This window comes from Saccopteryx leptura, chromosome 2 (genome assembly GCF_036850995.1).
Source record: "Saccopteryx leptura isolate mSacLep1 chromosome 2, mSacLep1_pri_phased_curated, whole genome shotgun sequence".
Lineage (NCBI taxonomy): Eukaryota > Metazoa > Chordata > Mammalia > Chiroptera > Emballonuridae > Saccopteryx > Saccopteryx leptura.
Genome location: NC_089504.1, coordinates 66,064,216 through 66,076,781, shown reverse-complemented (window position 1 = coordinate 66,076,781; position 12,566 = coordinate 66,064,216). Strand labels below are relative to the sequence as shown.

Sequence of the window (12,566 nt, the reverse complement as noted above, 5' to 3'; positions counted from 1 at the left end):
TCTGTCAACTGTGCCACCACCAATCAGGCCAAAATAACCTGGTTTTATTAATAAATAAAAACCAGAAAATCTGATTCTATTATTACTGGGTACTTTTCAATGTTATTAGGAAAAAAATGACAAAAATCATGTATTTACAGATGAGAAAATTAAAATTGAAAGAATTTAAACTAAATAAAAAAATTACCAAGAAACCAAAGACCTAGAATTCAAACCAAATCCGAATTCTAATGCCTGAACTGTACAACCTGTGAGAGAACCACTGCTTTGTGTATTTAATAGGTCCCTGGGGCACCTGTAACAGGTTCTTAACACCTACCTCAGACCCAACCCCAATGCAGAAGAGTCCCTCAGGAATCTGAATTTAAACACCTTTATATGGGTGAATTGGCAATATTGATGGCTATCTTTCCTGAGAAACCCTAATGTAAACAACAGATGATGTATATATCTGAAAAGGCAAAAATCAACTGGTATCTGTAAAATTTTTCTAAGCACTAAGTGATCTTATATAACACAATAGAAGAGCAATGGTTAAGTTTACAACTTCTTCCATCCTTCTTTTGATTATCATCCATTCAGAATGCTGCCAAGTCAGAGAAAGAGAAAATATTCTGTCTTTGATAAACACCAGGGCAGGCAAAAGTAAGTTTACAGTTGTAACACAAATAAATATAATTATTAAAAAAAAATATGACCAGGTGGTGGCGCAGTGGATAGAGCGTCGGACTGGGATGCTGAGGACCCAGGTTCGAGAGCTTGAACGTGGACTCATCTGGTTTGAGCAAAAAATAATAATAGAAGCATAAACTGTTTTGCATAGTCACGACTGTAAACCTACTTTTGTCCATCCCTGTATGTTAGTAACACCTAAGTAGTAATGTGGCAGACTGCACCAAGATTTCTGGAACTAAACCTCTCCTTCTAGATCCACATACTCAAAATCAGTAAACAATACACGTTTGACTTGATCTTGATTACTGGAAAATTTCCTTTTTTCCCCCCACAAAAACCTAGAAATCATTATTTTGACATTACTCAAAACATTTTTGGGACTCCTTTAGAAAGAGATTGCTATATCAATGCATTCAAGAAAGTCAGTTGTTACTTTATAGAAAAACTTTTATCTTAAAATACTGCTTGATTTTATTCAGAATTGGCTTACTGACTTCTGTTTGTAGTAGCCATATAATTAAAGCTACTCAAAAGCATGCACCGCAGGCTGAGAAAGGCTCAAAATATCTTGAAGAATGCTGGGAGCAGTGACAAAATAATCTTGAGACATATGCCAGATAAGCTTTTACATATAGCCTAGCATAAGTTCCCCTTCAAGTTCCTGAGTGGTTAAATGACAGTTTCACTTGATTTTAATCCCACGTCACAGTTAAAAGCAGTTTAACTTATGTGATTTAAAAATCCTTTAAATACTAAAGAGTTATGGAGTCTCTCCACAGAAAAAGACATACAGGCATTTATTTATGGCCAGGTAAAAAAATTTGGTTTAAGGTAGCTATTCTGCAAAAGCATCATAACTGGAAAGACTGAAAATTTCTAACTTAGCCGGATCAGAGGGGTGGTGCAGAGGATAGAGCGTTGGACTGGAACACGGAGGACCCAGGTTCGAAACCCCAGGTCACCACCTTGAGCACGGGGTTGCTGGCTTGAGCGTGGGATCATAGACATGACCCCAGGGTTGCTGGCTTGAAGCCCAAAGTTGCTGGCTTGAGGAAGAGATCACTCACTCTGCTGTAGTCCCCAGTCAAGGCACATAAGAGAAAGCAATCACTGAACAACTAAGGAGCTGCAACAAAGAATTGATGCTTCTTATCTCCTTTCCTGTCTGTCCCTACCTCTGTCTTTCTCTCTGTCTCTGTCACACACAAAAAAAGAAAATTTCTAACTTATGTAAACAGCCCTTATGCTAAATACTTTATATTATTTTATAAGCATGCTTCTCTCAAAATGAGAGACACTGTGGTGCTGTGGTAGAGTGGTTTGCAAGTACTGTATGTGCTTTTCTGAATCCAGGTCCAACACTTTTTTTAGTGAGAAATGGACAGACAAGAAAGGAAAGAGATGAGAAGCATCAATTCTCGGTTGCGGCACCTTAAGTTTTTCATTGATTGCTTTCTCGTATGTGCCTTGATTGGGGGGTGGGAGAGTGCAGACGAGCCAGTGACCCCTTGCGCAAGCCAGTGACCTTGGGCCCAAGCTGGTGAGCTTTGCTCAAACCAGATGAACCCATGCTCAAGCTAGCGACCTTGGGGTCCTGAACCTGGATCCTCTGCATCCCACTCCAATGCTCTATCCACTGTATCACTGCCTGGTCAGGTCATTTACTCATGTTTAAAGATTTCAGCTTTGCTTAGCTATAAGACAATAATTACTCATTCTTAAGGTATGATAAAAAATTTCACAAGTCTTTTTTTCTTTAAATATACTGCTAACAAAATTTAGGGGCTATTTCAAAATGCTTTCAAAATGAATGTGAAGCAATAAAACATACCTTAATTTTTGTGAGCAGAATTAGAGGATATTTCAAAATGAATATGAAGTGATAAAATATCCTCTAGTTTTTGTGAGCAGTGTATATACTTCCTTTTCCAGACTATTAGGTTCTAGCTTCCTTCTCTTAGTGAAATCATTTAACATTATAAATCAAAATCTCTAAATTAGATCACTAAATAAAGCAATTAAAGAAATCAAATCAATGACAAGAATAGTATTCTCTCTCTTTTTTTATTTCAGTGAGAGGAAGAAAGGCAGAGACAGACTCCCCACATGCACCCCGACCAGTATCTACCCAGCAAGCCCACTAGGGGGTGATGCTCTGCCAAACTGGGGATTTGCTCTGTTGCTCAGCAACCAAGCTCTTCTTAGCAGCCTGAGGTGGAGGCCATAGAGCACCCCTCAGCACCCCGGGCCAACTTGCTCCAATCAAGCCAAGGCTGCAGGGGAAAGAGAGGAGAGGGGGGAACAAGGAAGGGGGGGGAGCAAGAGAGGGGAAAACAGAGAGAAAGAGAAGTGAGAGGGGGAGGGATGGAGAAGCAGATGGACACTTCTCCTGTGTGTCCTAACTGGGAATTGAACCCAAGACATTCAAACGCAGAGCTGACACTCCACCTGAGCCAACCGGCCAGGGCCAACAATAGTATTCTCAAATTCTGTAAGATTAATTAAAGGTACATGTTGAACCATTAGAAGAAAGTATCAGGGAAATTTTTGAGATGAAATTCTGAGAATATGTCAAATTCAAAAAGTTTGTTTTAAAATCACTGCTACATTTTAGAGCCTAATTTAACAGGAAAACCAGGACTAACAGAACAAATATGCATCTCAGAACAAATATGCATGTAGTACAGAGTATTTTCACCCACTCAAGAATAAAGCAACAAATCACAATAAATTCCCCATAAATACATTATGGACATTGATTGCTTTCTATGCAAAGTTAGTACAGATAAAGACTGCACAGTGGAAAATGGTCCCTCATTTTAGGTCACATACAGATCATTTGGCTTGATAGTTCTTTTAGAAAAAGACCAAATTCTAATAATTGTGTCTACATGGAAACAAAACAGAAAAATCAACAAGCCATAAACCACATAGACATGTACTAAAATAAGAGTGAACACTCAGATTTGTCAGGTATTACATATCATCTTTAATAAAATGTATTTACTATATTTAATTAAACTGTCACTCTCAACCCTTTTCCCCATATTGCTCTTTAGTAGCAAATGAGTGATAAAGCTGGGCCAAAGGCAACCTCAATGAGTGGTTCTCAAACTGGAGTGTGTATCACAATCACTTAGTGGGCTTATTAAAACAAATATCTGGGCCACCACTAGAGACTGATTCATTATTTCTGAAGTGAATCCAAGAACTTTTATTTATAATAAGTGATGCTGATGCTCCTGGCCAGGGATTATATTCAACCATGTCTGCACATAGAAGCACAGGGGAATTTTTGAAAACAAAAAAAACAACAAAAAAACAATGCCTGGAGTTCTCTTAGCTCAATAATGCCCGAAGTTCTGAGGGTAGGTCCTAGACACTCACATGTTTAAAGCTTCCTAGAAGACTAATGTATAGTTAGGATTGAGAACCACTAGCCTAGTTAATGTAAATGAATCTAAATCCATTGAGAACTGATGTTCCTTGGTACAAAAGCAGGATAAGGATTTTAGTCTTTATGTGCTAATAAAGCAGCTCGAGTAATGAGTAAAGATTAAATTCAATAGGGTGGCCTCAGTTGCTTACATAACTAGGATTTAACTCAACAGAAGAAGTTGTGTGCATGCTGACTGCTTTAAATCCCAAAGTCTAAAGCAAGGGTCCTCAAACTTTTTACACAGGGGGCCAGTTCACTGTCTCTCAGACCGTTGAAGGGCCGGACTATAAAAAAAAACTATGAACAAATCCCTATGCACACTGCACATATCTTATTTTAAAGTAAAAAAACAAAATGGGAACAAATACAATATTTAAAATAAAGAACAAGTAAATTTAAATCAACAAACTGACCAGTAGTATTTCAATGGGAACTATGCTCCTCTCACTGACCACCAATGAAAGAGGTGTCCCTTCTGGAAGTACGGAGGGGGCCGGATAAATGGCCTTAGGGGGCTGCATGCGACCCATGGGCCATAGTTTGGGGACCCCTGGTCTAAAGCAAGTCTTCAGAGGTCATACAAAATGGCTGACCTTTGAAGGCATGAGAAGTGTGGGCTAATGCCAATCACATGTACCATACCATGAATAGGCTAAGTGGTAATACTGCATATTGGTTAACTCTTAGGCGCTAGAATCAGATCATTTAATACAGCGGTTCTCAACCTGTGGGTCGCGACCCCGGCGGGGGTGGAACGACCAAAACACAGGGGTCGCCTAAAGCCATCAGAAATACATATTTTATTTAAAAATGTATTGTATAATAAATATGTATTTTCCGATGGCTCAGAGTCTGGCAAGCAAGATTTGATGTAATCTACTTGAAGTAGGCTATGCCAAAGACATATTAACCTACCAGAAACATTAAGAAAATCATTGTCTTTTTACAACTCTACTTCTTCCCTTCAGTCAACATCATGTCTCTTCGCCACAATGGCTTTGAGGTCTCTACAAGACCGCACTCACAGCTTTGTGAATTTAAATGAGAGACCTCAAAATTTTTAAACTTTAAATATCTTAACTATAGCAAGGATAACTGATAAGAATAAACCCAACTTTTAAAAAGCTATGGAAGTATACAGTACAAGCTTATAATGAAATAAGGTGAAATTCGATTTTCTCTCCCTTTTTTCTTTAACCACTCAAACCACTGCATGATTTATAAATGCCTGTTCTACCTTGACACTTGCCATTTCTGAATTCCCTTTCCCTCTGTTTTGGTCCAAAATACCACTAAAAATAGAGGTTTCAATCAAGCACAGTCTTCTCCCCTGTAATGACGACTCTGAGAGGAAAAAAGATAACTCTCCTCACAGCCAAGTTGTATATGCCTACTAATGGTGAGCTTTCAAAAGCCTTAAGCCTGACCTGTGGTGGCGCAGTGGATAAAGCGTCAACCTGGTAAGCTGAGGTCGCCAGTTCAAATCCCTGGGCTTACCTGGTCAAGGCACATATATGGGAGTTGATGCTTCCTGCTCCTCCCCCCTGGTGTCTCCCTTCTCTCTCTCTCAAATGAGTAAATAAAATCGTAAAAACAAACAAACAAAATAATCTTTAAAAAGATTTAAGAATCACCTGGAATCTAAATCTCTAAAGTCTAAATATAACATTCCTATCACCAACTCTTTTCTTTCCAAGTACTTATTGGATTGGCTGAATTATAAAAACACAAAGACCTTGCAAAGACAAAGGTGACAAAAGATGAATGGTAAAAAATACCAATCAGGAAGGAAACCCCATAAATATCTACTTTGTCCCAGGCACTTTGATGTGAACTCCACGTTTGCTTTATACTTTTTGCATCAAGATGTGAATCAAAATTGATAAGCCTAATCTAGGCCTTATGATTGACAAACTACAAAATCTTCACAAGCAGCATTCAATTTAGTCCATCTTCAAGAAATCTATAGAAAAGGAACCCTCACAAACAGTAAAACTCTTAAAACATTTCAAACAAAAAAAATTTTTTTGTGACAGAGACACTGAGAGAGACAGATAGGGACGGACAGGAATGGAAGAGAGATGAGAAGCATCAATTCTTCATTGCAGCACCCTAGTTCATTGATCGCTTTCTCATGTGCCTGGGGGGAGGGTATGGGGGGGGAACTACAGCAGAGTGAGCAACCCCTTGCTCAAACCAGCGACCTTGGGCTCAAGCCAGCAACCATGGGGTCATGTCTATGATTCCACGCTCAAGCTGGGTGAGAGGGCACTCAAGCAGGCGACCTTGGGGCTCTGAATCTGGGTCCTCTGCGTCCCAGTCCAACGCTCTATCCACTGCGCTACCACCCAGTCAGGCTCAAACAAATCTCTTAAGCTGTTTTTTATGAACTTACAATGTTTGTTAGAAAATAAATTATTTCATTTATATTTTAGAACAATGTCTATTTTTTACTTTTTGGGGGGGTTGTTTTTGAAACCTCTCTATTAAGTACTATCAGAAATCTGTAATATCTACCATTTCTCAAAGACTAAAGTGTTTGTTTTTAACTCTGCTTTGTCTAGAGTGGGAACTGAAGATACAAGAGTATGTGTGCCTAATGATCTTGTTTTAGTCCAGCAATTGTTTTAATAAAATTCATTTCAAAGACTGACAATGCATTTCATCTAGTAATCTGTTAAATCTGTAGGTCAGTATAAAAATAGCTTTTAATTTTTTGTTTTTCTCCTGTGTGGCCTGACCAAGAATCGAACCTGGACCATCTACACGCTGGGCCAATGCTCTACCCCTGAGCCAATCGGCCAGGGCCTAAAAGTATCAGCTTTTAAACTATGCCATTTTAAACTGAAAAACACACATATCCTAAAAGAATTCCTGAGGCAGGTTCCCTGGTCCCATGTTTGATACCTCTCTGCCTTGGCTAAATAGCAACTTGTTTAAATTACACTGCTGCAGTCAGAGGTTTGAAGATATAATTATTAATGAAGCAAATTAATTTTTAACTTATTTTACTTTCAAAGATTACTTTCAACTTACTCTAGGTAGAAGAAAAACAGTTCATTGAGGGAAATAATAGTATTTAATCAGCGCCACAAATGAAATGGGATGACAGCCTAAATTTAAAACTTATTTAGTAAGTTAAAGTACAACAAAGTTATCTGAGAAATACTGTCCTGAAATTAAATTATACTGATGTTATACAAATTCTCTTTGCAATGTAACATCTCTACGATTCTCCCAGTCTATTGTTAAAGCTGGAAAATGCCTGTTACTGGCTTTAAAGCACAGGAGACAGAAAATACTCCTAGTAGGGTATCACCAGCCCCATACAACAGTAGCATCATTGGGCTTATTCTAGGTATCTTACTTTTTTTTCTTCCCTTTTTTCAAAGATTTTATTGATTTTAAAGAGACAATCGGGAGGAGTGGGGAGCATCAACTCATAGCACATCTTGTAGTTGCTTCTTGTATGTGCCTTCACCCAGGTAAGCTTGGGGTTTCAAGCTGGCAACCTCAGTATTCCAGGTCGATGCTTTATCCACTACACCACCATAGGTCTGGCTAGATATCTTACTTCTTATGGAACATCCTTACAATACATCTATTTCATAGACATATACTGACTCACTTGGGAGCTTACTACTCAATAAAACTACACTGCTCACAAAAATTAGGGCATCAGGGACCATGCAGATACTCCAGTACTTTCAACCTCTTGTACAGTGCATTTTCACCAATGAAATAAAAGTTGGTTTTGCATCTCATTTGCAAAATCAAACAACTTTCTTTGATTTCTGATTTTCTTTTGCTTTTCTGATGTCCTTGTTTAATAAAAAAAATCAAATGCTTCTTTTCTTATTGCTTCATATTCATTTTGAAATTTTTTGTGAGCAGTATATTTTTACTGCTTTAAGCCATATACTCCAAAAGCTCTTTTCAATGCATCCTCAACCCAAAGAACCTGTTTCGTACCTTGTTGAAAAAAACATGTACTTTAGAACAGTTTCTAATGTACTTTTCTAATAACCATGATAATGAAACTTTAACAGGATTTGTTATATCTATATTGGGTCATCATGATTCTTACACTACTAGCCTTTTGTTATTTGCAACTCTTATCGAGAAGCTCTTCTATTTTATCTTACATTTAGTTTTATATAGTCCTTTTCTCTTTTTAAAGATGTGCATGACATTTACCTACCACTAAGTTTTTGTTACCTTTTATTTCTCAAAGAGAGTTCAACTACCATATCTTTAAGTTGCCAGCACTGAAACATTTTATTCCATCATGAAAAATTATTTAGAACAGATTTTAGTCTTCTCATGCATGTCAGATTTAGACTCTCTTTTTAACTAACATTCATCTAATCAAGACAAATTTCTCCATTTCAAAAAAGAAAGCCAAATTAACGCTGAGGTACTGCACTTTGAGCTCTAATACTATATACCAAACTCAGGCCTATACCTTGGAAGGTCTTATTCCAAAACTAAAAGCCCCTGAAACTAAAAATTTAATAAACCTTAATTTATTTAATGTTTAAAGTTTCTTGGCCCTGGCTGGTTGGCTCAGTGGTAGAGCGTAGGCCCACTGTATGGATGTTCTGGGTTCAGTTCCTGGTCAGGACACACAGGAGTAGCGCCCATCTGCTTCTCCACCCTTCCTCCTTTTCTCCCTCTCTCTCTTCCCCCTCAGCAGCCATGGCTCAATTAGAGCGAGTTGGCCCGATACTGAGGATGGCTAGATGGCCTCTGCCTCAGGTGCTAAGAAGAGCTTGGCTGCTGAGCAATGGAGCAACACCCTAGATGGGCAGAGCATTGCCCCCGAGTGGGCTTGCCAGGTGGATCTCGGTCGGGGCACATTCGGGAGTCTGTCTCTGCCTCCTCTCCTCTCACTGAATAAAAAAGAAAAACATTTCTTACCTTATTTCTATGCTATGCCCTTCTGTAAAATCCTTTTTGCTACACAGTAACTCCTTTACTGACCAGGATCAGGTTCTGGGTAGTTTTCCTAGTTATTTATTCTACTCAAGAAATAAACCTCAAAGCAAATCCAGAACACCACTTGATAGCAAACATACAGAGAAATCGAGGTGCCACCACTATAGTTTCTTGACTCTCTGCAATGAAATTTAGAAACCCAGAGACTGATTACTAAGAACACACAGAGCATTTCAGCCTCGATTTACCAATATTGTCAGTCCTGGCCCATCTCAGATCTTAATATTCATTCTGATTGTTGGTTTTATTATCACCTCTAAAAAGCAAGAGGATAGATCATTTGAAATGAGCCAGGTTGTCAAGTTAGCCACAACTATTTAACAAGTATCAAAAAAGTAAGAATTAAAGGATCTACTTTTGACTCCTTTTCAGGTATCCTGAAATATGAGTTAACATCCAAGTCTGTTATACCATTTTGTGGAAGAAAGCATAAAAGCATAACCACTTTAGGATCTTTTTTTTTTTTTTTTTTTTTTGTATTTTTTTCTGAAGCTGGAAAGGGGGAGAGACAGTCAGACAGACTCCCGCATGCGCCCGACCGGGATCCATCCAGCACGCCCACCAGGGGGCGATGCTCTGCCCCTCCGGGGCGTCGCTCTGCGGCAACCAGAGCCACTCTAGTGTCTGGGGCAGAGGCCAAGGAGCCATCCCCAGCGCCCGGGCCATCTTTGCTCCAATGGAGCCTTGGCTGCGGGAGGGGAAGAGAGAGACAGGGAGGAAGGAGGGGGTGGGGGTGGAGAAGCAAATGGGCGCTTCTCCTATGTGCCCTGGCCGGGAATCAAACCCGGGTCCCCCGCACGCCAGGCCGACGCTCTACCGCTGAGCCAACCGGCCAGGGCCACTTTAGGATCTTGGACTCAAACTGGATGAGGACTTGGTAGCATAATATTTTGTATACATATTAAGGTATCACTTGAGTGAGGACTTAAGTTCATGCAGTGTGTTGAACAAATGCTAAATCTGTCACAATAATAATTTTTATGCTAGGATTTTGAAAATAGGTAAAGAGAATAATTTAGTGTTAGAATCAAGTAAGTTCTTAATACTGTCTTCATATGAACATTTAAAAACATTTTGCTGGGGGAGGGAGACGAGGAAGTTACTGCTGGGTTTATGAGGTTTGGGGAGGTTGGGGAGATAAAAATGTTCTAAAATTACTTTGTGGTAATGCACAATCCTGTGACTATGCTAAAAACCAATAAACTGTATCCTTTAAATGAATAAGGTATATATGAATCATCTCAATAGTAAAGCTATTTAAAAAATATTTCAACCTCATTCTAACAGCTATTACATTGTTATTATATGCTCTCTAAAATATTACTAAAATATATATCAAAACTTCAAAGGAAGAAACAAAGAGAAATCCTTACATACTAAATTATATCAGGTATCAGGATACTAAAAACAACAAATCACGTAGAAGTCAGAGATAACTGAGCATTAAGAAACCCTTATTATATTACAACTACTAAACACATGGTAATAGACTGAACAGACCCCTAAATGATTTTTTCAAAAAGACTTATTTGAAAACACTCTTGAAATGGCTTTGCTATAAACAAAAACATGAAGTCCTCAATAGCATGAGCACTTACTCATCATACTCGATATGATAAATAACGTCTTCAGCAGCAGCAAGAGAGTCTGAATTAGATGTAGAGGGTACATTGTCCAATTTTTTTGTGTTTTCTTTGGAATTATGATTTACATTTCCATTAGTCCTTTTACAAGAACTGCCATTCTTCAGAGGAGTTTTGCCACGCGAATGTCCTTCAGAAGCTCTAGCAACACTATGTATGCGTGCCTCAAACCAAGCACCAAGGCCGACATCTCTGGCATCCACCAATTCATTTACCTAAAAAAAGTTTAAAATTAGTTAACGAAGTTTAATCTCATCTATTGCTTCAAAAACCTTAATATAACTCAGGTTATTTTTATGTTTATCATGGTTAACAATACTGGCAGCTACTCAAAGTTTCAAGTAATTTTAAAGATTATATCAATATTATTCTTTTTGTATATCTATTATTCACTAGTAAGAAAATTAACTTTCCTTTGAATTCCCTTCATTCAATAAAATGGGTGTTTTCTTTAACTTAATTACTCCCGTCTACATCTGACTTCTAAAAATATAATTCTTATGTACCCAAGAGTGTTCTGGCAAGTCATTCAATAAGATGTCACAAACAAAAAACCAGGACTTTAAAGTGTTATGACTAATTTGTTCTATTAATTTCTGCAGAATCCTAAAGACAACTTATACTGTCAGTCCAAACAGAAAATAGTAAAGTATTAAACAGAAAATAAAACTCAAAAATGAGGGAACTGGCACTGGCTGGCTGGCTCAGTGGATAGAGCGTAGGCTGAGGGTACAGAAGTTCGATCCCCAGTCAGGGCACATATGAGAAGCAACCATCTGCTTCTCTCCTCACTCTCCCTTATCTCCCTCTTCCCCTCCCACAGTTCAGTCTGGGTTTGCACTCATACCCTGAGACTCGGTTGGTCCTAGCCAGTCAGCCTCAGGAGCTAAAACTAGCTTAGCCCCAGACAGCGGGTGGGGGTGGGGGTAGGAGTAGGGGTAAGGGTGATGCTGGTGCTGGTTGCCCAGTGGATCCCAGTGAGAGTGTACGTGGGAGTCAGTCTCACTATCGCCCCCCTCTCACTTTAAAAAAAAAAAATGAGGAAACTGTGCATGTGAACCAAGGGAAAATCTAGTGAACCCATCTATACAAAATGGTAAGTCCTATCAGTTAGTAACTCACTAGCAAATACACCATTTAGTACCTCAAAGAACAAACATAAAATATAGAATAAACAGAGCTATAAGATGCAAAACAGATATAGTGAAGTCTACTGGATAATAGAGAACTAAACTGTGCAATGTGATAAAAGGAAAAACAGTATACTAGAAGTTAAGAGTTACAATCTGGAAGCTGGTTAAAAAAAATCCTTTCCAAGGTTCAAGGCCCTTTCAGGAGCAGTAAACAAAACGTATCTCTTCAACATTCTTTTTTAAGGGCTTAAAAAGAAAAGAAAAATGGCATCACCTAATCAAGCTAACTCTTCCTGAGGGTATAAGAGACCACTTAAGGTATCCAAAAGAATTCCGACAGAGGCAGGGGTAAAGAAGCTATATATACTAAGAGTTAGCCTGACCTGTGGTGGCGCAGTGGATCAAGCATCAACCTGGAATGCTGAGGTCGCTGGTTCAAAACCCTGGGCTTGCCCAGTCAAGGCACATATGGGAGTTGATGCTTCCTGCTCCTCCCCCCTTCTCTCTCTCTCTCTCTCTTATCTATCTCTGTCTCTCTTCTCTAAAATGAATAAATAAATAAAAATTTTTTAAAAAAAAGTTAAATATCCATATGCCAGATATTATGTAAGGCTCCTTTATTTAGGCTTGTCTAACTCTTAACAACCTTAATAATTAATAATTCCTATTTTACAAGAT

General features: G+C 38.6%; 1 protein-coding gene across 2 annotated transcripts in view; it reads right to left on the bottom strand.

Annotated features, from left to right (window-relative positions):
* UHRF2 (ubiquitin like with PHD and ring finger domains 2) overlaps window positions 1–12,566 on the bottom strand; it is a 95,849-nt gene that overhangs the window by 64,851 nt on the left and 18,432 nt on the right. For both annotated transcript variants that reach the window (XM_066368128.1, XM_066368127.1), the window contains exon 3: window positions 10,711–10,970. In XM_066368128.1, the coding sequence (XP_066224225.1) occupies window positions 10,711–10,970 (260 nt within the window). The remainder of the gene's footprint in view (window positions 1–10,710; window positions 10,971–12,566) is intronic.